The sequence below is a fragment of the Lepidochelys olivacea genome, assembly GCF_965140295.1.
Source record: "Lepidochelys olivacea isolate rLepOli2 genome assembly, chromosome: 19".
In the NCBI taxonomy this organism is placed as follows: Eukaryota; Metazoa; Chordata; order Testudines; family Cheloniidae; genus Lepidochelys; species Lepidochelys olivacea.
In genome coordinates this window covers 7,637,895-7,662,027 of record NC_140429.1, presented here as the reverse complement: position 1 = coordinate 7,662,027, position 24,133 = coordinate 7,637,895, and the positions used below count along the sequence as shown (strand labels likewise).

Here is a 24,133-nt window from a genome sequence, read left to right as displayed (position 1 = left end):
AAAGGAATAAAACCTTTCATTAAATGAGTCTTTTCTCCCGCCTATTGTGCCAAACCACATGAATTTCTTTTGCTTGTCAGAAGTAAACTGTTAAACAATTGTCACATGATTTAAACGCTTAAAGTTGTGATTCAATGGCACTATTCTCTCTCTCTCTCAACCTCAACATGACAATCCCTGCTATCAAGCAGCCATGCTAAAATACCACTTGACATTTTGACTTCAAACTGTGCAGTGTTGGGTCTGGTTGGTATTTGAAAGGCAGACCTTTAAAGAAAGCCCATTGTATTGGAAATGGTGTTGATTTCATAGGTGGGATGCAGCCCTCTAAAATGGTATTGAGAGACATTTTTCAGATGAAGGATAGAGAAGAGGTTCAGATTACATTCCATATAAAAATCCCAGGGCACTCTGCAAGAGTGGAAAAGACCCAGCCATTCTTCACGCTGGATGACTACATACTGTGTCCCTCTTTTCCTCCTGCTTATTCAACTGGATATTTTATTTCCCTTCCTTGTAACCATTGTATAGTGTCGTACTGTGCTAGTAAAACTATCCTGCACCTTAGAGATCCCTGCATGTCAGTGGTTTTGATGTGTGCTTTACAGTGGTTTGGGGGCATTCTTTGGCGGGGAAGGTATTATATAAATGACTTAGAGGAACAGCCCAACAAGGTAAGGTTAGTACTATCAAAGGATTTAAGAGAATCTTACCTAAAGGAAAACCGCCAAGCTGGAAAGCACACTTCCGTTTCTCTGCAAAAGGAGGATGATGCCTACTTCACAGGGGAGGTAAACCTTACTACAGAATTGCAAAGCATTTTTAGATCCTTGGAAGAATGGTGCTAGAAAAGTATAAAGTGCTCTCTTGGCTTCTAGATTTAAATGCTACCTCGATTTTCCACTTTGCCAATTTGCCTTGTTTTTGAGAGCAGACCAAGGTATTGAAATATACAAGACTCTGAAATCTGGATTCTGGTCTATAACACTCAGTACCTAAACCCTAAGAGTAGAAGAAGCTAGGAGAGTGCAAGTGCAGAAATGCAGTGCCCTGCATCTCTTGAGGGCAAGTCACAAAGCAGAGAATTTTGATTCTAATGATATGGACTCCTTTGTATGGGGGATTGAACAATATATTGTAACAAGATCCTGAAAAGGCTGGTAGCTCTTAAAGGCTACATGTTGGACCTGTTATCTTAGCTGACCACTCTAATAATTCCGTTTCTGCTTCCCAGCTGCAGTACCACATTTCATAAATTTAAAGCAGGAAAATGGTTACTTTGCAGTCTGGTGGTATGACACTTAGCACAGTAACTTACGGATTATTTGGAAATGCAGCTGTACCTTACTGAGCATCCCAGAGAGTCAGGGCAGGGGCCTATGAAACACAGGCAAAGGCAGCTGGCATTGGACTCCGACTCAAACAGCTCTTGCAAGCACCTTTAAGTTCTGTGATCACTGGACACCCGGCCGTTCAGGATCAGGGCTCCTGTGGGGTAAGTCTTATAACCCCATTTACACTGTATCCTCAATCAGTTTGCATTAACTCCTATAGCTAAACCACATGTACATAAACTGCTGAACTACTGGCTGTAATGCTAGCTGCAGCCACAGAAACTCCTCAGAAGCTGCACTGTCACCATCCTGGTTTGCAATAGCAACTGGCTGATAAGGATGGTTGGAAAAAACAAACACCTCTAACTCAGGGGTTGCTTCAATAATCTTGGGTTTCAGAGTAGCAGCCATGTTAGTCTGTATCCGCAAAAAGAAAAGGACTTGTGGCACCTTAGAGACTAACCAATTTATTTGAGCATAAGCTTTCATGAGCTACAGCTCACTTTATTGGATGCATTCAGTGGAAAATATAGTGAGAGATTTATATACATAGAGAACATGAAACAATGGCTGTTACCATACACACTGTAACCAGAGTGATCACTTAAGGTGAGCTATGACCAGCAGGAGAGTGGGGAGGGGAAAGGGGGGAAACCTTTTGTAGTGATAATCAAGGTGGGCCATTTCCAGCAGTTGACAAGAATGTCTGAGGAACTGTGGGGGAAATAAACATGGGGAAATAGTTTTACTTTGTGTAATGACCCATCCACTCCCAGTCTTTATTCAAGCCTAAGTTAATTGTATCCAGTTTGCAAATTAATTCCAATTCAGCAGTCTCTTGTTGGAGTCTGTTTTTGAAGTTTTTTTGTTGAAGAATTGCCACTTTTAGGTCTGTAATCGAGTGATCAAAGAGCGTGAAGTGTTCTCCAAGTGGTTTTTGAATGTTATAATTCTTGATGTCTGATTTGTGTCCATTTATTCTTTTACGTAGAGACTGTCCAGTTTGACCAATGGACATGGCAAGGGGCATTGCTGGCACATGATGGCATATATCACTTGGTAGATGTGCAGGTGAACGAGCCTCTGATAGTGTGGCTGATGTGATTAGGCCCTATGATGGTGTCCCCTGAATAGATATGTGGACACAGTTGGCAACGGGCTTTGTTGCAAGGATAGGTTCCTGGGTTAGTGGTTCTGTTGTGTGGTATGTGGTTGCTGGTGAGTATTTGCTTCAGGTTGGGGGGCTGTCTGTAAGCAAGGACTTGCCTGTCTCCCAAGATCTGTGAGAGCGATGGGTCGTCCTTCAGGATAGGTTGTCGATCCTTGATGCATGGGAGAGGTTTTAGTTGGGGGCTGAAGGTGACGGCTAGTGGCCTTCTGTTATTACCTCCCTCTCCTAGACGGAAGAGCCAAGTGTATCCCCCATGTAGGTCCTTTCAGCCGGCGATCAAGCCGCCCCTGTGTTAATCTGAACAGCTGGCCCTCCTTGCCACTCTCACGGCTGTTAACGAAGCCTTGTGCCTCTTGCTCCTGGGTCTAGGGGCAATTTTTGAATTGGACCCCCCCCCTCCACAGACACACACACACACCCCCCCCCCCAGCTGGCCGAGCGGCAGCCCCGTGAGTGAAACGACCTGCCTGGGGCAGCGGCAGCGCTCGCCGCTACCGGACCGGAGCGATTTCCAACCACTCGCACGGCAAACCCTGCACCCGGAGGCCGGGAAAGGGCCGGCGGCGGCCGCCGCTTCCCGCAGCGGAGCAGCGCGGTGAGCGCCCGGCCCCGGGAACCCGCCGCCGCGGCCGCGTGTCTCGGCAGGGGCGGGCCGAGGGGCGGGGCGGGCCGGGTGAGGTTCCGGGGCAAGGGGAGGGTTTGGGGCGGGAAGATGGCTTCCACCAAGAGGGTGCTGTACGTGGGTGAGTCGCGGCGGGAGCGGGGGTCTCGCAGCTCCCCGGGACGGGGGGAGAGGGGGGGGGTAAAGCGCGCCACGCGTCCCCCCCCCGCAACCAGCGCGTCCCCCCGGGGAGTCCTGTGGCGAGAGCAGCCCTGTCCCGTCCCGTCCCCCCCCGCTATCCCCTGCGTCCCCCCCCGCCTTGCCCTGTCCCGTCCCCCCCCCCCGCTATCCCCGCCTTGCCCTGTCCCGTCGTCCCCCCCCGCCTTGCCCTGTCCCGTCGTCCCCCCCCCCGCTATCCCCGCCTTGCCCTGCGTCCCCCCCCCGCCTTGCCCTGTGTGTCCCCCCCCCGCCATCCCCGCCTTGCCCTGTGTGTCCCCCCCCCGCCTCTGCCCTGCTCCGGGGCTGGCTTCTCCCTCCCGCGTCCTCTGGCGCTTGCCGGGTTGCGCAGGGCGCCTCGCCTGTGGCCTTGGCCCAGCGCGGGGAGAGGCTGCGGGGATTACAAACCCCACCCGAAATTATTGGGTTAAACGTCGTTATGGGGGCGGGGGGGGCGTTGCGATTATCAAAGGCTCAAAGCCTGTTTAGCTTTACGGTTCCCCGCTTGTCCCTGCAGGGCTGGAAACATGCTGGCTCTCCTTCTTGTTGAAGGGCTCGTGTTCTCAGACTCCCTGGAGTCCCGGAGCTGGGGCTTTTGGGATGAGGCAAAAGAGCAGGAGACTCAGTAAAATGGGTCACACTCAGCTGAAGGGAAAACGAAATGGCACTTTAACGTAGTCTCCTTCCTTTGACTAGTGGGAAGTGTGCACCTCTCATGCATGAACCGAATGGGATGAATGCCCGCTTAGGTCATAATGTTTTAACTCTGTTGCCTAAACCCCTGTAGGCCTGGTCTTCAGGGGGGTTCCTGAGAGCAGCTGCTCTTACTTATGAAAAATCAGGCCTCTTATTATGGTGCCTAACTCCAGGCACCTGAGTTGAAGCACTCTGGCTGTATGCCGTGTGTGTTTCCTGCCCGGGGAGGTCCTGTTCGCAGGTTGGGATGCGTACCCAAACAACTTGGCAGCTCAGATGTTCCTCAATCCTTTGCCCAACTTTTTAATACCTGCTTGCTCTCCCCCTCAACCAAGCTGCAGGGCTCATGTATTCTTGCCCTCCCCTGACCTCCAGATGACTTGCTAAATTAATGTTGTCCCTGGTGCTTAGCTGCATCTGCACTGATCCATGGCACCTGTCTGCAGCAGGTGTGGAAGACTGAGACTTGGGAGGGTGCTACTCCACTTCCTAGTGTCTGAGCTGCTAGTTTGTGCTGGGCAATGTGTGTTTGTGTAGCTGCTAGCTTGGGCAGGGCAAGTGCAGCTTGCAAAGGTCAGTTCGTCTGACCCGCCAGCACGAGCAGGTGATGCGATGGTTCTGGTCCACTTCCTCGTATGTGCCCTGTCAGCGTAGGCAAAGGTTCCCCCTTTTACCATGGAAATCTGCCTGCATTTCAGTTTCCAGCCAGGTCTCCATGTTACTGTATTTGGATCTATTCCTGAGCTAGCGGGTGAGTTGTACAGAGCTTGTAGTTCTCTCTCCCTTGTACGATTTCACGCCAAGATGGTGTTGGTGTGGGTAAGGTCAGGTTTGTGATACAAGAAGTCTGATTAAAGTTTGGCTGATCAGACTCTGCCATGCGGTGCACAAAACCTTCCCTTTGGTCACTGTCTTTGGCTCAGTACATCTGGCAGGTCTGTTTTTGCTCATGTGCCTATCTGTTGCCATTTGGGGAGCTGAAGAATCTGGTCCTGGGATGGGATTAGCAGTTTGTTTGGTTTTTTGGGGGCGGGGTGGGTGTGTGTGTATTTGGTCCAAGCCAGATGTAGATTAAGAAGCAGAAAAGGAGCAGGAACTGGTTGTGAATTCAAGTGGTACCTGCATTCTTCATTTTTTCAAAAGGGTTTTTAAAAAGTTAGGGGGTTGGAATGGGTTCCCTTATTTAGGGTCCTTATTTGCTGATGGGGAGGGTGGTGTCTCTTATAGGGTCCTTATTTGCTGATGGGGAGGGTGGTGTCTCTTATACAGAAGGGATTTTCTTTGAGGCCACTGGAGGGTTTTGAAAACAGTGTAGAAGCCACTGGAGAAACTTCAGATCTTTCCCCAAACCGCTGGCCCCAATCCTGCATAGACGTAGCCACATGTTTAATTCTAAGTGTGTGAGTATCCCCAGGACTAAGATAGGACTCAGGCTATAAGCCACTTTGTAGATCAAAACCAGCACTCTGAATAGCACCTGCACATGGCCTGGAAACCAGGGTGGTCTCTAGAGCGCTGATTTGCTATGCTACTTGTGGGAAGCTCCGCTGAAAAAAAAAGTGACTGCATTCTGCGCTAGCTGTAAGTTTACAAACTGTCTGTAATCAGCAGGCCATCCTTTCCTCTGCACGGAGGCCATGTTTCTGCACTGGGAAGTCTTAGTGGGCAAACAGGCTGCACAGGTAGAGAACACTCTATGTGACTTGCAGGTGGACTTGCGGAAGAGGTGGATGAGAGAGTTCTTCATGCTGCCTTTATTCCCTTTGGAGATATCACTGATATTCAGATACCTCTGGACTATGAAACTGGTGAGTCCGTTCCTGCTTTGGTCTGTCTTGTTTCTTGCCCTGTGTGGATCTCTGTGTCAGGAATCATGTCCAAGAATTTGAGAGAAGTGTCAAGTTGCCCTCTTCAGCTGCTCTGTCCTTGGGGTTTGCTGCTTCCCAAGAAACCATGGCTTGCGAGGCTCTCTTGAAGAGAGAACCCTGCATAATGATAACTGTAGAGGTTTGTGCTTCTGTAACATCAAAATCTGGGGGCAGCATTTTCCCAGTGCACCAGGACCACTGCGGTTCATAGTGCTCTGGATGTGCTGGGTAACATGCTGTCTTTGGAATGTGCAAAACTTTAGAGGCTTGAGTTTTCCAATGAACTTGACCAGTTTCTTAGCATCTTCTGAATCACACCAGGACAATTTACAATCCCGACCCTCAGTAATCACCTAGAAACCACTGTCCTCTCCCTGCTTCATAGCAAAGATTCAATAGCAGTTGCAGTCAGATCTGTTATTACTGAAAGTCCATTCTCTGACAACATATTCTCCAGGGCATGTGCTCGAACTCCCTGATATATTTGCGTGAACAATTAAAACTAAATTACAGTTTTCAAAATAGATGAACACCGTGTATTTTGCAATGTCTTCTTTAAATCATGTTTGTTTATTTATTTCATAAATAGCAACTTTCAGTACTTAGCAAAGGGATTTTCCTGTCATTACATGCTACTGTGTGCCTTTTCTCTATCTCGGTTGTGAACTAAAACTCCAATCCTGCAGTGATTTCCACATGCACAGACTTGACTTCAGTGAGTCTGCATGGATCCAGGTGCCCTGGAGCTTATTTCAGGATGACGGTGTAAAGCTAGCTCTTCTTTCTGTACAACAAATTGTTTAAATTCATTACCTGAGAATTACCTTGATGGAGATTTAGCTTTGTTAACATCAGAGCCATAAAGAACAGTTTAATGTTTCTGTACAACTTGAAGTAATTAAAAATGGGCCATTTCGTAACCCCTGATGTTGCCAGTTCTTTGCACCAGCCTCTGAAAACATTAGTGTGTCTGAAACAAAGTCTGAATTCTCAAATGGGGAAGGAGCAGCAGAGAAATTAATTTCCCTTCGCAGCACGAGTGACTTGTTGTCAAATCTCTTGTTCTCTGGCTTTCCTGGCGGCTGTAACTGTTCGTTATCTTTCCACAGAAAAGCACCGGGGATTTGCTTTCATCGAATTTGAGTTGGCAGAGGTGAGAAAGGAGCAAATTTTAATACTGAGTTTGAAATCTCTTCCTCCTCCACCATTTTTCACTGAGTCCTGCTCCCACTGAAGTCCTTGGTAGTTTTGCAGTTGACGTCAGTGGGAATCGGATCACACCCTTTGTTACTGACTCCTTCAAGGTTAACAGTCATGGCTACATACGGTTCTCCTTCAGCTGGAGTTGCTGTCCCACTTCTGGGTCCAGTTTTGCCATCTCTGTTTTTTCTGCTTTCTTTGGATGATCCATCTCCGCCTTGGAAAATCTTTGTGGTCCAAAATCTTGACCAGGGCTGTCTCAGTCCATGATGCCAGTGGTGGTTTTAGTTCAGTAGATACCATGTGCTGGCACCTGTTTGTGGCCCGACGACCCTATCGCAGGCTTCAAAAAATAAAAACCAGCATAACACGGGACCCAAATGGTGTGCAATTTGGAGGCATTAGCTGATTGGATCGATGGGGCGAAAACCAGGAATGCATCTGCCCCGGTGTCTGAAAACACTTGTGAAGGTCCACGTGAGATGTGGCAAGAAGCTACAGGCTTTGCATTGAGGAGCAAGCCTTATTTTTGGGTTAGACCATTTCTGCCAGCCCAGGCTATGCATTGATATGAAATCCTCGCAGCCTTCCATGCGCCTAGGGTGGTTTTTTTTTGTTTGTTTTTTTTTACATGAATAGAGGAGTAATGGCTGAATTAGCAATAACGTATTTTCTCTTGCTCTTCCCTTAGGATGCTGCAGCTGCTATTGACAATATGGTATGGATTACAATCCCCTTTACTGAACCTTCTTGGGGGAAGTGTTGCCCTTTCTCTATCCCCTGCATCATTTGGCTTTGCTCTGCTCCCAGTACGATGAGACATGACCAAATGTCTCACCATTGTCTGGAGATTTCTGTTAGTCTCTTATATCTAATGACCCTCATCCCCTTGACAGCTGATCATAGCTCCTAGGCCAAGAAAGGGAAACATGGATCTGATACCCTCTGGGGTGGGTGGTTTTTTTTAAGTAACTCGGTTCTGGATCCTTCCCGTATAACAGCGGTCGGGAATGGACACAAGTCAGAGAGGAATCCCATCAGCGTGTAGCACTGGCTGCAGGTTCTTCGAGTGTAAAGGGAATTGCCGGCTAAAATGGGGGGTAGTGGTTGCTTTTGCATATCCTTGGAGGCGGGCCTTTGTTCGACGGTTAGGCCGCTGGTGTGTCAAGACCACTGCCACTCGTGTTTGCCGATATTGTCTCCTCGTTGCCTCGTGCTCCTCCCTGTCTCCCTCTTTTTCTCTTGTCTCACGCTTCGTAAGCTCTTTGGGGCAGGGCTGTCTGTTTGTTCTGTGTTTGTCCATCACCTAGCCCCGCGGGCGGCTCTTCAGAGGTTAATATGCGGCTCCTTGTAAAGGCACCAACTCTGGGGCCGGACCTACAGGTGCCAACTTCTTAATGTGCCAGGGGGGGGTGCTCACTGCTCAACCTCTGGCCCTGCCCCCGCTCCATCCCTTCCTGCCCCCTCCCCTGAGGCTGCCATGCCCTTGCTCCTCCCCCTCCCTCCCCAGAGCCTCCTGCATGCCACAAAGCAGCTGATCGGGAGGTGCTGATCCTGGGGCCGCCGGTGGGCGCGGGGAGCTGATGCGGGGCCACTGATGTATTACTGTGGCTTTTTGGCAGGGCACATTGGTAAATTCTGGCTCCTTCTCAGGCTCAGGTTGGCCACTCCTGACCTAGCCCAATGCGCTCTCGGTCCATGACTGGGGTTGCTATGGTAATTCAAATAATCAATACTCTCAGATAGCGGGCAGGAAGGTCTGTGTTTCTCTTGACTCTCTCTCGGAGCCCCGCAGGGATTTGGAGAACGTAGGAATTTCTCACCTTTTTCTCTTTCGTTCTCCTTAGAATGAATCTGAGCTTTTTGGCAGGACGATTCGTGTCAACTTGGCCAAGCCAATGCGGATTAAGGAAGGTTCTTCCAGACCCGGTGAGTCGGTGAATGAGAAGGCGGTGGGGGGGTACCTCAATGTCCTGCTGTCAGTACTGCCTGGCTGTGTTGGGTTCTGTTTGCTTGCTGAATGTCTCCCTTCTCCATCGCTTTGCTGAGGGCCTGTGTCACACGTTACGTGGGCAGAGTAGCCATTAGGGAAGACTGAGTGGGCTGATTCTGTTGGTAATATTAGAGAGCTGACTCTAATGGGAGGTTTTACTAGGCTGCAGATACTGACTCAGTGACCATCACTTTCTCATTCACCTGTGTAATGGGTCTAAATTCTCTGTGCTGTGGGCTCTGTGTCCTTAGGGTTCTCCTACTGGGGACTGAGTGCTCCTGCACCTTCAAAGTCTTAAAGCTGTCCTAGAACACACTGTGTTCAGACCTGGCTGCTCATGCCACAGAAGAGCACGTGATTTGGTTTAGACCCTGTTCTGATCCCTTCTTCTCTCTGTCCCAGTCTGGTCGGATGATGACTGGTTGAAGAAGTTTTCGGGGAAGACGCTTGAGGAGAATGCAGAGGAAGAGGGAGCAGAGCCTTCCAAATCAGAGACGCAGGAGGTAAACGGCAGGACTCTCTCTCTTTCTGTGGGGAGAAGGAAGGAATCGAGCGATGGATTTGAATTGTTCCTTTTGTGTCGATGGAAAGGAGGAGTTGAACATGGTCAGGGTTTGGGTGAGTCGTCGGTTTAAAACGCTGTCCGAGTTGCAGCAGGTCAGGCATGAGGGCAGAGATGCATTAGTGCCACAATTTTTTGCGGCTTCAGAAATTCCTTTCAGATGCCACAGATACTGAAAAAGGCAAGTTCAAAGCTAGCTCGAGTCACGAGGGCAGCGTCCGTGGGCATGGGCTAGACTCCGGAGCCCAGCCCTGCCCGGCACCCTGGGTATGTTCTCAGGCTGTCTATGCTGTTGGAGCTTCGCTGCTATTGTTACTCGAGCTAGCTCAGGTACGTCTACACGAGCAGCAGTCACGCCTCCTGATTGCTGTGTTGACGTTCCCTGTGTGAGGGGGAGCAGCCCCGCCCCCAGGTGGAATTGTCACAGCCTGCTGTCCCACTGAAGGCTGAGAACTCGGGGCTGGAGGCCTCTGTAAGAAGAACCTATGGGAACATCACTTTGTTTCTCTTCCCTAGGGTGAACCTCCTGCTAAGAAATCCAGGGCCAATCCTCAGGTGTACATGGACATCAAGATTGGAAACAAGCCTGCTGGTCGAATCCAGATTCTCCTGCGCTCAGACATTGTGCCCATGACAGCAGGTGAGAGAGAGTGCCACGCCTCTAAGGCGCTTTCTAAGATGAACTTTTGCATATAGCGCCATTGCTGGCATTTTGAACTTTGATTTTGCTTTCTTTCCTCCCCTATCCTGCCCCGCCCTGCCCCCCCCAACACACACAGAGAATTTCCGCTGCTTATGCACCCACGAAAAGAACTTTGGCTTCAAGGGAAGCAGTTTCCATCGCATCATCCCCCAGTTCATGTGTCAGGCTGGAGATTTCACCAACCACAATGGCACCGGAGGCAAATCGATCTATGGGAAGAAATTTGACGACGAAAACTTTATTCTGAAGCACACGGGACCAGGTAAGGCCAGATCCTGTGGGTGCGGGAGCAGGCTGGCTTAGTGGGGCAGCTCAGGCAAAGGTTGCTGCGACTGCATGGGGCAGATTGCTGGAACTTTTGGGGTGTGACTGAGTTCATTATCAGTAAATGGTGCTGGATTCTCAGCCTTTGAAGCTATGTCTACACTAGGGGTGGGCAAACTACAGCCTGCGGGATTGCCACCCCTGTGGCATGGCAGGGCTAAGGCAGGCTCCCCGCCTGCCCTGGCCCTGTGCCACTCCCGGAAGTGCCCAGCACCACATCCCTGCAGCCCCTGGGGGGGAGGGGGCAGAGGGCTCCGTAGCCGTAGGGTGAAGCTCTTGCGTCGGGCACAGATTGGGTACAGCTCCCCCCACGTTGCACCACTGATGTGCTGCAAACTTGACTCGGAAAGAGCATCTCTACAAGTGGGAGAAGATTTCATTGTCCGTGGCCAGTTCAGCCCCTTGCTTCTTGGCTGAGCTTTTCAGCAAATGGAGACAGTGTTAACCCTGTGGGTGGGGTTTGTGATGTGGACACCTTTCCACTAGGAAGTGACCTTTGTCACCTATGTACGTTGTGAGGCCACCGATGTATTTTACACAGGCCAATAAACAGCTGCCTAGTAGCCATCCGCTGATGGTAACAGTTGGTCCCAGCTGACGTAGGCTGGATTTGCAGTAGCGACCCAGAAGTAAGAGTTTGAGCAGGATGCTACGAGGGGTTGCTTGGGATAGCGGGACTGGAGCTGGTGACCCAAGAGGTCATTTCCAGTCCTGTGTCCCTAAGAGGCTCAATATCAGCCTTTCGGCTCTCCCGCTGTCACTGAGCGTCGTCAATTTCATACTTGTTGCGTTCAGAGCTCAGTGTCTGGTGCACTAATATGATGCTGGGTTGTAAACACAGTAGGGAATGTTGATTTGGATTTTTTATTTCCATTGGGTGGTAATATTCCATGGGAGAGTTTCGATGGATCCTATATTTTATAAAAAATCTACACTCGTGTTTTACAAAATCTAAACTTGCAACCAAATCTGGCCTGACCTTCTCCTTGTAATATGTATTGTTTCGATGCATGCGGTGGGAGGGTACATGATGGTATTGAACACTGTGGGGCAATGTGTAATGGGCGTATCATGAATGGGATGGATGAAGCCTGAGACAGGAGGAGAAAGGAAGCAGAGGGCAGCACTGTATTATAACCTGAAAACATACTAGCAAACAGACCGTCTCTCTCTGGGGGTGGGATAGCTCAGTGGTTTGAGCATTGGCCTGCTAAACCCAGGGCTGTGAGTTCAATCCTTGAGGGGCCATTTAGGGATCTGGGGCAAAAACTGGGGATTGGTCCTGCTTTGAACAGGGGGTTGGACTAGACGACCTCTTGAGGTCCCTTCCAACCCTGATATTCTATGAGTCTCTTGATCCTTGTGGCTGTCCTGTGATGGGGCTGCTGAAGGAATATTTGTATTAGGCAGCTGATGTGGTGATGCGCTGAGCGTAGAGCAGATCTATGATAAATGGCATACTGGTCATTCGTATTTGTCAGCTGTTTGGGGCAGGGACCATCCTGCAGTGCACCCAGCACAGTCGGGTCCTGCTCCGTGACTGGACCTCAGTACAATAATATTTTGTCCCCAGGGTTGTTATCGATGGCAAACTCTGGCCCAAACACCAACGGCTCCCAATTCTTCATTACTTGTGATAAAACGGACTGGCTGGATGGCAAGCATGTGGTCTTTGGAGAGGTGACGGAAGGGATTGAGGTGGTGCGGCAGATCGAGGTAGGAGTCTGGGGAGCAGACAACGGGATGTTTCCCCAGTTGTTTTTTTGGTCTGACTTGGAGATTTATCTTTACTTCTTGTTTCCTTTTTCTTAAGGCTCAAGGCAGCAAAGATGGGAAACCCAAAGAGAAAGTGATCATTTCAGACTGCGGGGAGTATGTGTGAGCCCGTCTGGATGGAGTGACCAGATGAGCAGTGAAGGCTGGAAGTTGTTCCGGATGGGGAAAACAGAACTGGAGACTGCCAGGGAGAAAAGTCACCTTGTTACTCCACAAGTCCCACTTGCTGCATAGTTTCTTTAGAAACTACCATACAGGCTTGGGCTGAACAGTCTGGTCAGCAGACAGGACTAGGTCCATCAGCGGGTGCTTTTTCACCCGGCGGGTCACAGGAAGCATCCTTTAAAAAAGCCGTGCAAATAGTTTGACCAATCTGGAGTGGATCCTGTGTCCCTCCTCTGCGAGGCATCGCCAGTCCTGCCGGTACCTTCCATAGAGAATTTTTTCTTGTTTAAAATAAACCAGAGCTTGTATAAAATACCGAAAATGTGTCCCTTACCTTGGAATTCTCACAATGTTGTGTTGTTTAGCACACAGATCATGGTAACATCTAGAGGTCAACGAAGTACAAACGTCGCCACCTGTTTCTTACAATCTAAGAAAGAGTTGTTGTCATGGGAAAGGTTTGAAGAAGCAGGAGTCTGCCTTGTGTTTTATGGAGTTACTTGTGGACCCTACTGTTCAGCCAGCTGCTTTGGGTTTGTGTGTTTAACAGCCAGCGGGTGAGTCTGTTTAACAGCCTTTCTAGCCGACCTTAGACTTTACCTCCCTATGCCTTGGTTTCCCCTTCTGTAAAATGGGGGTACTGAGCTACATCATAAAATGCTTTGAGATCTCTGGATGAAAAGAGCTAGGCAGTATCATCAGTTAGTTAATCTCATGCACAGCCATAGCAAAGGACTGTCCTCTGCACTAAAATCCCTACCAGTGTGTTGCACTCGTGCACCCCTTCAGTGCTGATGTGGTGCAGGCGGATTGGAGTTACAAACAGCGGGACAGTTGGCCTTTACGGTGATTGTGAATGGGTTTTAGGTCTTGAAAGGCCCTTTGAAAAGCTTCCCCTGACACTGATCATAGAATCATAGAATATCAGGGCTGGAAGGGACCTCAGGAGGTCATCTAGTCCAACCCCCTACTCAAAGCAGGACCAATCCCCAATTTTTGCCCCAGATCCCAAATGGCCCCCTCAAGGATTGAACTCACAACCCTGGGTTTAGCAGGCCAATGCTCAAACCACTGAGCTATCCCTCTCCCCTGTCCATGTTTACGCTCTGCATCTGTGTTTGTTCGTTCCCGCCTGACGGCATCAAAGCAGCTCTCAGGAAAGCCTCGCTCGCAAATGGCCTTGGGCTCTGTTTTTGTGAAAAAGCTCATCCTCCGAGAAACTGACCCCGCTAATTGCGCTAAGCGAGGGAACGTAACTGGGGCCCATACGAAAGGTTACACCCAGAAAGGGAAGCACCTCTGTAATTCCTGCAGCAAGGTGGCTGTGTCTAAGCACAAACATCCTGACTGTGTAGGATCCTGCTCTAGGCAATGTCCTAGTATTTGCTCAAATAGCATTGAGCTGTTCATTTATGACACAGGTCGTTATTAGTGGCTACCATTTGCATGACAGAGGAAAGGCACTTTAGTCTCGCCTTTGGTTCAGCGCTGAAATAATAGACACAAGAAGTCTAAGAGCGCACAAAGCGAAGCTAGTGTCCTGAGCAGAAATAACATTTTCTGTAACCCCCATTTTGTTGTCATTCATTTTTTTTTTAAATTATTTTTTGAATGTAAACATGAAATGAGAGAGTGCCCGTCGGGTTTGTGTGGGTTGGAGATCACTTAGATTCTCGGCAGAGAGCTGATTTAAATACGGTTTGGAATGGCAGAATGAGAAGTCCTGTGTCTGAAAAAGGAGCTCCCGTTCACACTGGCAGGGGATGAATATGGGCAGAGCAGTAAGTGTGGCTTTGTCTCCAATTAGGGCCTAGCTTGTTTTGCCTTTAAATTCGAGGTAGTTGCTTTGATACTACTGAATAAATGTGGCATTGTCACTTACAAAACTATCCTTATGGAGACTGCTCTGCTACAGCGTCTCAGGTGTGTTCTTCTTTTATAGTTGTTTGCAGTGGGCTTGGTTGTAGCTGTGTGGGTCCCAGCACAGGACTCTCTGGCTTTAAGATTAACCTTGATAAGTTTATGGCGGAGATGATATGATGGGATAACATGATTTTGGCAATTAATTGATCTTTAACTATTCATGGTAAATAGGCCCAATGGCCTGTGAGGGGATGTTAGATGGGGTGGGATCTGAGTTACTACAGAGAATTCTTTCCTGGGTGTCTGGCTGGTGAATCTTGCCCATATGCTCAAGGTTTAGCTGATCGCCATATTTGGGGTCAGGAAGGAATTTTCCTCCAGGGCAGATTGGAAGAGGCCCTGGAGGTTTTTTGCCTTCCTCTGTAGCATGGGGCACGGGTCACTTGCTGGAGGATTCTCTGCTCCTTGAAGTCTTTAAACCATGATTTGAGGATTTCAATAGCTCAGATATAGGTGAGAGGTTTATCACAGGAGTGGGTGGGTGAGAGAGATTCGGTGGCCTGCATTGTGCAGGAGGTCAGACTAGATGATCATAATGGTCCCTTATCTACAATAAAAGATATTCCCTCACCCACCGTATTTTTTTTTTTTTGAGAGAGAGAGAGAGACACAAGGCAGGTGTGGTGGTATTTTCTATTGGACCTGTTACACATGCATTTATTTAGTGATTTACATATTTTAAAATGTACAGAACTGTTGATATTAGACACTGTACATGGTGTGGCATTTTACAAATATCCAGGTTGACCTCTTCATTTGCTGTGATCCTTCAGATGAAAAGTAGCTATGAATCTATTCTAAAAGTCAGGTGGTCTTTAGTATTGAGTGGCTGGTGTGTTAATCTAAAACCACTAATATGTAGCTTTTATATGGCACTTTTAATCGGTAGATGTCAAAGCATTTTATAAAGAGAGGGTTAGTATCATTATTCCTGTTTTACAGAGTGGGAAACTGAGGCACAGAGACTTGCCTAAAGTCACCCAGCAGGCCAGTGGCGGAAATAGAACCCAGGCCTCATAGTCCATCCACTGGGAACACCACCTCTCTGACTAAAAAAACTCATTCTGATGAGCAGTAACCCCAAACAGGCTATTGGCTTTGAAAAGTTTAGGACTGAAATAAATTGTTGGTGATCATTCAGTGAACCTTTGTTTCATGTCCTTCGAGGACCGCAGGCAGAGTTTTAATATGAAATGTGTTTAAGGGCTTTTTCCTTATTCCGTTTATGTCACACTTCAAATTAATATGCACCTGTGGAGGCCCAGCAAAGAAGCTCTAATGAACGTGACATGGATGTAGAATGCAGGAAAGAGGGGAAAGGAAAACAGGAAGCACTAGCTGGGACTATTGCAGATCAAAACTGTAAGTATGTTGAAATGTTTTTTGCCTTAGCATACACTGACAGTTGCCTAACTAGGCTTAAGTGTTTTGATCTGGAAAAAAATCACTTCTGTGTTTTTCTGTATTTATATTTCCATCATCTCAAATTTTTTCATTTGGGATCTGATCCTGTATTCATTGAAGCCACATTGACTTGGGTCATGTCCTCCTGGAATGCATCTGTGATGTCTCATGCTATTTTTCAGTGCAAGTCTCCTCTGTCTTGGGCCTGGCTTGTCAGATAGCTGTGAGATTTCTCTTTGAGCTGCTGGTAAGGTCACTGAACAGGCCTTTGTCTCTCAAGGGACCTGACTAGCATAGCTTTTCTGGTATAACTCTTCCACAGTAACTCCACAGGTGGGAGTTATTCCAAAACAGCTATGGTGGTCAGTTTTAGCTCTGTGGAGTAATAGTTTAAGGCCAGCAGGGACCCTTGGATCAAGCTGGTCTGACAACCTACAGTTCCATGGTCCTTAATTTCATTCAGTTAAGTGTGTTTAGCTAACATTGCTAGTACCTACAGCACAAGGCCTTAGGGATCCTGGAGAGTTAATTACAGAGTTAATCAGAGAGGGGCTGCTTTCCAAAATACAGTCTCCTAGCTGAGCTGTTGTCACAGCACCATGCTGACAGGATCTCATTAGAGAAGACAGGCTGTTCCTAAATTGCTACCCATGCTGTTCCTTATTCTAATGGTCCCCCTTCAGGTTCTGGAATAGGAATGATTGCGGCATTTACTTTAAAACTTTTTACCCTCTTCTCCTAAGTGTGCAAAAAAAGGGAGTTCTTGAAAAGCTGCAGTAGGTGTGAGTTTGCACAGCTTCCCCTTTCTGAATTCAATAAATCACAGTACACAATCGGGGCTTAAAATAAGGTGTGTTTTAATCTTTTCATTCCAGAATCAAGCATGACCACAATACTTTCCCTCACCCACCCTATAAAGATGACTGTTCTAAGCCTAATTTGGTAACTGGCTTTTCAAATGAATATGTAGTACTAAAAGCACCTAGCTGTTCCTCAGTTGATGATTTCTTACATCAGTTCTGTTTACGTACAATAATGGCTCACTTTTTCCAAGCAGTTATCACATCACAATCACATTAACTGCCCTAGACACTAGGTGGTCCCTTAGTCTTAGGCACTTACAAAGCTTCATAAACAACCCAATTAACTATTTTCTCACTCAAATTTTGTGGAACATGAGAATAAAGCTTTAGGATCAGACCCTGAGGCCAGCTAATCCAATATCTTGTCTCCGACAGGAGCCGGTACTGGGTGCTGTAGAGAAAGGGGTTAGACTGAAGGATAATTTTAGGATTACAGGAGGAGAATATGTGCTCCAGCCCTGAAACAGGATGTCTAATAGGATTGTTGGTTACAATTTATTTATAATGTTTATGGCAGGACCCTGGAGCAAGGGTGTTTTCCCACAGAGGAAGAGGTGTGCTGCTGTTCTTCAGGTCAAATCATGCAGTCCTGTGGCTATACAAGCAGGAGCATTAGAGGCCCAGAGAATTCAGCATCTTTCAGAGTTCAGGACTGGGGGCGAAGGTGCAGGGCCATGGAGCAGACTTTCCATCTGCTAGCTGGCCAAGTCACGTTGGGGCTGCACGGAAGCATCCACGGGCAATTCCAGCAGCAGTTGCTGCTGCTGGAATTAGTAGTAACCTCCAGTTCTGTTTCTGAGGGGAAAACTGGGGCAGCAGTAGGGAATACAACTGGAACAAGCACCTAGGCTGTTGTGTCACCCCCAGCTACCTCAAGGGCTCCATCAACCTTGAGGAGCACAGCAACCAGAGAACCCCAAACTAGTCTGCTGTCGTTTGACCCTTGAGGACTCTGTAGTGCCCCAGTTCCACCAGCAGAGGGCATTAAGTCCCTGTCCATTCAACACCTCATGTAAACCATCACCAGAACGCCTTAATGGAAACTTCAACCCAGCTACACTGGACTTTAAGGGGATCTCCATTCTCTGCCATTAGTACACATAGTAGGCTACCCATTCAGAGCTAAGCAAGTTCAAGGAGGAAAAAAAATGCAGAAACCACTGAGTGTTCAGGTAGCAAACATTATTATTGACATAATAGCCCCCTAAGCATCAAGACTTTGACTGGCTAATGCTGCGTGCACTTCATAAAGGCATCCCCTTGGCTGTGCAAAGAGTGATGCTGCAACAGGGCACCTGGACAGCTCAGCCCCTAACTCTAGGCACTTCTGACCAAAAGTTGAAATCCTCCCATAATTCTGGGCGCTGGCGCTTTAAGGAACAGCCCAGCTAGCGTGAGACTTGCAGTAAAAAGCAGGACCACGGGCAACAGTCAGACTTCAGGGGGGATTGTGGGTTCCCAGCATTTGTCAAGCACTTTGACACATACTCTGAAGAATTAGTCTCTGACCTGCTGAGGAAATAGTGAACCAAAACCACCATCTCTGGGGGGTGTGCTACAGCGAGTGACCTAGGGTCCCTTAGACTACATGTTAACTTCTGCTAAACTAGCTGTTCGCCCTTGGAGTGAGCAGTGACCCGCTCAGTACCTTTCCCAGACCTGAGGAAGCGCTCGCTGTAGCTTGAAAGCTTGTCTCGGTCACCCACAGCACGTGGGCCAATAAATTATATTACTGCCTTCCCCCCCAAGTCTCTGAAATAAGATTGGCACATTCAATTCCCATGAAAAGGAGAGCTGGCGATCAAGGAACGCTTTCCCAGGTACAGGGAAAGCAGATTTCTAGGGGGAACATTCTAGCTCAGTATGCAAGTCCTGGGCTGGGAGTCGGTCCCTTTGAAGAGGCTGGCCAGTAAAGGTGGGAGTATAGCACAGGTAGGCGTACCCCAGGGAGCTTTAATCAACCTAGCACAGGTAACAATAGCAGCAAAGGCACAGACTTTGTCACGCCCTCTGCTCCCTTGCCACCCTTCGGGGCGGCCGGAGAGCCGGGGCTGGGGCGTTTACGGGGTTTGCAGAGCGGGAGACTTTTTTGAAAAATCCTGCACCTGCCCCATAATCTATTTTTATCCTGCTCATGGTAGTGGGACCCCAGTTTCTTGCACACCACTCGTTTAAGCAGTACACCGCCCCCTAGTGAGGATGCAGGAAAGCAAATGATATTACTTAATTCCTATATAGCACTTTTCCATCTGTAGATCTCAAAGCACTTAACCCCTTTTTTTTTTTTTTTTTTTTTGGTGTAATCCCCATTTTTACAGATGGGGAAACCGAGGCAGAGCTAAAAACTAGAACGCGGTCCCCATAGGATAAGGCAACATTAAAGGGATCCTTTCCTTAGAGCTTTCTTTTTTTACCCTGACACCCTCATTTAGTCGTCACCCCCAATGAATTAGCCCATAGAAAACAAATTGACATGAAGATGTCACACAATAATGGATTCCCCCCCCAGCAAATACTTACTAGGTACAATTTTAGCAGACCCCTGGGGCTTTTGCTGAGAAATAGCGTCCATGCTGCTGGGTCATGACATTTACTAAAAACAAACAGTAAGTGTTTACTTTCCAAACTAGGGGGTTTATTTTATAACTGTGGCTTGACATTTTTTTTCCAATTGGATTAATTTTCAAGCTTTAAATGGGAGGGTAGGGGAGAGGAGAGCGAGCTAGCCAGCCAGCTCTAACTGGCTGACCGCGTATCATTTAGAGAACTAGAAGTGCTTGTTAAAACTATGATACTTGGCCATAAGTGAGTAGATACTGATAGATTTATAAGCAACTCAAGTCCTGCCTTCCTTGGCCTAGTCACTTGTGCAGTCTAAACTTCATCCAAGAATAATGAATAATCCAGGAGCCAGCTAGCCACAGTTCTATAACAAAACCCAATAGCCAGAAACACAACGTGTACTTAAGCAGCCCCCGATTTGCTCTCTCTAGTTTCATGAAGTATAATAGGATAATAAAAGTTGTGTCTTCTCTACAACTAGGCGTTTGACTCTTACGGACTTTGGCAACATAGATGGGATTCAGACCTGTTAAAATAGTTCTTTTTCCTCGCCAAGAAACCAGCGATCGCATTTCCTCAGGGGCTTCAGTGGCAACCGCATGATTTCACCACCATGTTGCGGTGTTTTTTGAGGATCACATTGTTGTTGCTGTCATAATAGAGGACAGAGGTTGCGCTGAGCTTGGTTGGAGCACAACAGGCCTTGGGAACTGCCTCGGGTTTCATCAGATGGACCTGTAGAGGCAAACAAGCTAGTGTGAGAATTTTCATTTTTGACGAATGGCTGCTCCTCTGCAGGCTCCAGGCAGGATAAGGAATTTGTAGCAGGGAGTAACGAGCTAGCTCAAGGTAAACATGTGGTTTTTCGATTTAGTGAAAAGAAAAAGCTTCAAAGAGAGCAGCTCTTACCTGTAAAAAGGCTCTGATTGAATGGGTAGATTATTTTCAGCTTTCATCCAAATATTTATTCTAAACTTTTTGGCAGCTCTGGCTACAGTTTATATTGGACCCATTCTCATGGCTCCACTCCTGCAGGGCAACTCATCAGTTAAACTGAGATTTCTGTGCAGCGCCCTTGTCACGAAATATACTAACCTCAGTTAGAAAATACGCAGGAAAGAGAATGCAGCTTTAAAACTTTTTGTTTTTGTTACCCAGGAATAAAATATTTTGTTTAGATCAGCTTCTAGGAGCAAATGGAACGTAGGCCCTCCCCCGTGGGTATTCGGTGTCCAAACTGAAAATTAATGTTGTTCAAAAAGTAGTAAGTACACAACCTTGTCTCCCTTCTGAAAGTGACACTGCCTTGACTCATTCTCCGGGTGACAAGGAATTCTTCCAGTAACTCCCCATATAATGTAAGGCTAGTAGCCTGCAAGTCATTATACACACATGCACACACCCCCCCCCCCATGGGCCTGCCAAATACGTGCAATTAATTTATCTCAGCGCAATTCAGAATCTCCATTTACAGAAGCTGGTGTTTTGGTGTCATGCTGCATTATTTCAGGACAGAAGACTGGCTGGCACTGGGGCCCAGATTCTCAAAGGTATTGATTCTGAAATCAATGGGAGTTAGGAACCTAAATATCTCTGAGAATCTTGGCTTTGATTTTTTTATTTTATTTAATTTATTTATTTATTACTTCCGGTTCATTTTGCCCCTCACAACTGGATGCTATTCACATCAGTCCCCGGAAGGTCCAATTCTGAAGAGCAGTGGAACGGATACATTTCCACACACTTCAAGGGTTTGCTCTACATAATACGTTCCTGGAATTGTGGAAGATTTAAGTTTAAAGGCAAAGTATAAGGACATCCAGAATAGGAGGATCAGTCATACATTTTTTGGTGTTAGAAAACACAGGTGAAATCCTGGCCCCACTGAAAACACTACCATTGACTTCATTGAGGCAAGGATTTCCCTGTGTCTTTGTACTGTGGCCTGATCCTGAGTGGGGCTTCTGGATGCTCCCATATATGAATATTAACAAACAATAATATTTTGTATCACAAAACTGCACTCTCTCAGCCAAATGCAGCGGAGCAATCTGTCTACACCCTAAATGCTAAAATGAGAATCAATGCAACTCTAGCTTGAGAAATCAAGCACTCACTAGTCAGGAAATCCCAGAAGTTAAAGCATGTCCTGCCACGTGTAGTGTGCTTGGGAAAATGTTGCATTAGAAAACCTTTCCGCTAGGAATTTCCTGCCTAGTGAGTGCTTTGGTTTCCGAACTATAATGGTGCATTAAATGTCTCAAGATTTTTTGTTAAATCCCCATGGTGCCTCCTAATCTTGGAAAATATGTGCACGTGGGCAAGAGGGTTATCTCCTATTGGGCATATGCATCAAGCAGCATTTTCAAGGTGTCCTAAAGGCAGAGACTGTTTTCAGTCTAACAAAGGCAACACACCTCCCTGAAGACTCGTTTCAGGTTTGCAAATGTTAACCATATTCTAGTTAACTGCTAGGTTGGGGGTGGGCAGGGCGGGGAATTAGCCAGAATAGGCAATTGTCATTTTCACCACAGTTGGAAACTTTTAACCTTGAGAGATGATTTGTCTGAAAAATCAAGTGAAAAATGGAATCGGCCCAGAAAGCATTTTGCAATGGGATAGCAGTTGCGAGTCTGCAAAGCGTGTGAAGCTTAAAGCTGGCCAATCAGGTGTTCATTCCATTATTTCCTGTTGATTCCTTGATCTGCCCCTGTGGGCAAATCCTGACCAGATTAAAATAATTGTGTCATTAAAGGGGTTGGTGTGATGCAGATTTTTGATAGAAGAATCTGAGCTAGACTTCTGCATCCGAATGCCCTCAAACTTGTAAAAGGCCCAGATCCAGATCTGGATTTCAGGGACTGTCTATTTAAAAAAAAACAAAACATCTCACCTCACTAGGGGGCCATGAAAAGATTCTTTTGTATCTAGTAGACCAGCCCTTGGACTGCATTTTTATCCTTCCATTGTGACCTGATTTATACACCACCAAGTTTCTGACAGCTACTTCAAATGTTAATGATCCTGTGCAGAGCCCAGGCCCCAACAAGCTATTAATGCACATACACATTAATAAACTACTGACTAGTGACTGCAGGATGGCGTGATTGGTTGCATTCATGCAGGAATCCAGAGGAAAGGCACATTCTCCTTCGCAGTAAAAAGCGGAATATCCTTGTGGTGCAATCACCCAATCCTGCAAAAGGAAAGATTTGTCGATAGTTAAGCTGCACGACTACACTCGTTCATTCAGTTCTCCGACATACACAGAAACAATCAGGCTACTCATAGTGGGGCGAGGGGAAATGTCAACAGTTAGGGTTTATTTTGATTTTTATATTGACTGGAGAGTTCCTCCTTCAGGGTCATTGATGGATTTCAGGTTGTATCAGTTCATGTTTTTCTTAGTAATGCCAATGATGTTGTTAAAGCAGGTTCCTGTGAAACCTCCCAGGTGAGATCAAAGTGAGGCAGAGTTCACATGCTCTAAATTGCCTTGTGTTTGTGAAGGAGTGGAGGGGAACCCCAAGGATAGGCTACTTTCACATTTTTCCCATTTAATTTTCTTGGGTATCAATTTACTGCTGAAGAAACAAGGGGCAGGGGGTGGAATTACCAGCCATCCAAGGTCCTGAAAGCTGACATAGAGTTCATGCCTCCTGCAAACCTGTCTGCCTTCAGAGACATGAATGTCATCTAGGAAAAAAAAAAAGGGGGGGGGGGAGAGGGAGAGGGAGAGATGAGAAAATACCTGTCACTCAAAATAGCAAACAGAAAAACCTCACCAGTTACCCTATTTTATCCGAGTATTTGGTAGCACCAGTATAAGAAAGGCTGTTCCAAAAGAGCAACAGACGAATATTTAAAATCCCACAGATTATCCATATCCTTTGTCTTTGACATAGCCAGTGACAGGAGCTGTTTCTGCAACACCCTGACCCATTGGGACCTCTGATTCAAAGTCTTAGATACTGATGCTACGTCTAGGCTCACCCTGACCCAGATTCCTCTCAGTCTGGATTTAATAATTCAGCTGGAGGATTACTAGAGAAAGCACCGATGGATTCCTAGGACCTCAGCGGGCTGCTGCTGCAGCCAGGAGCTCCTCACTGGGACACTGGTTCTGATTCCAGGAGTGCCTGCCCAGCTTGCTGGATTCACCAACTCCGTGGCAAAAGCCAACAGTGTGAAACCTTCAAGCTTCAAAATCCTCTGGGGTCTCGGAACGTCTTTTGGCAACTCTAGCTATGCCTGACAATGAAGCCCCCCTGGCCTCAGAGCCCGTCTTCTTAGTGAGAAGGCTTAAGAGTTTCTTTAGCTTTTAGACTCTCTCCACTTCTCACAGACTGTGGTGTGTGGGCATCTTGAAATAGTCTGAGCTCACTACCTAGCTGAGTTCCTAGATTGCCCCCCCTCACATCTCTACCCTACATTTCTGCATTTTTCAAAGCTACATGCTTACACAGAAAGCCTGGAGAAGCTACAGTCCCTAGAAACATTGGCTCCCTTGAAGAGTGGGGCCAGAAAACATTATCCCAGATTCTTTGGGTCACCCAAAGAAGTGAAGGCTTCAGACTGGATCTAGATGTATCACTCTGAGATCAAGAAACAGCGATTCAGCATGGAGAAATCTAACCCCAATCATTCAGGAATGGGCCCTAAATGACTCCCTAATCCCAGAAGGAATTTGAAAGAAGCATATCTGTGCGTTCCTAACCAACTCCTCTACTGATGCTTGGCCATGCATCAAAAGCATCTCAGGTTCATCGGGA

At 47.3% G+C, this 24,133-nt stretch overlaps 2 protein-coding genes across 3 annotated transcripts in view; one reads left to right on the top strand and one right to left on the bottom strand.

Annotated features, from left to right (window-relative positions):
• Nucleotides 1-3,208: 3,208 nt before the first annotated feature.
• On the top strand, nt 3,209-12,941 carry PPIE (peptidylprolyl isomerase E). The gene is made up of 10 exons (XM_084652183.1): nt 3,209-3,248; nt 5,728-5,826; nt 6,996-7,039; nt 7,778-7,804; nt 8,934-9,015; nt 9,482-9,582; nt 10,158-10,281; nt 10,421-10,606; nt 12,242-12,384; nt 12,482-12,941. The coding sequence occupies exons 1-10, from the start codon at nt 3,218-3,220 to the stop codon at nt 12,548-12,550; spliced, it is 906 nt and encodes a 301-aa protein (XP_084508309.1). The 5' UTR covers nt 3,209-3,217; the 3' UTR covers nt 12,551-12,941.
• Nucleotides 12,942-16,773: 3,832 nt separating this feature from the next.
• Nucleotides 16,774-24,133, bottom strand: part of LOC311533081 (bone morphogenetic protein 8A-like) — a 44,102-nt gene continuing 36,742 nt past the window's right edge. Inside the window, exons 5-7 of one of the 2 annotated variants that reach the window (XM_084652182.1) lie at nt 22,978-23,057; nt 22,428-22,557; nt 16,774-20,096 (exon numbers count right to left, since the gene is read on the bottom strand). In XM_084652182.1, the coding sequence (XP_084508308.1) occupies nt 20,014-20,096; nt 22,428-22,557; nt 22,978-23,057 (293 nt within the window). In that variant the 3' untranslated portion in view covers nt 16,774-20,013. The remainder of the gene's footprint in view (nt 20,097-22,427; nt 22,558-22,977; nt 23,058-24,133) is intronic. The other variant, XM_084652181.1, reaches the window with a different exon arrangement.

Bases quoted from the DNA above. Each gene is read 5' to 3' on its own strand.
- PPIE (XM_084652183.1), top strand. From the start codon at position 3,218: ATGGCTTCCACCAAGAGGGTGCTGTACGTGG. The intron at 9,016-9,481 runs GTGAGTCGGTGA...TCTCTGTCCCAG, and splicing joins GGAAGGTTCTTCCAGACCCG to TCTGGTCGGATGATGACTGG. The intron at 12,385-12,481 runs GTAGGAGTCTGG...CTTTTTCTTAAG, and splicing joins AGGTGGTGCGGCAGATCGAG to GCTCAAGGCAGCAAAGATGG.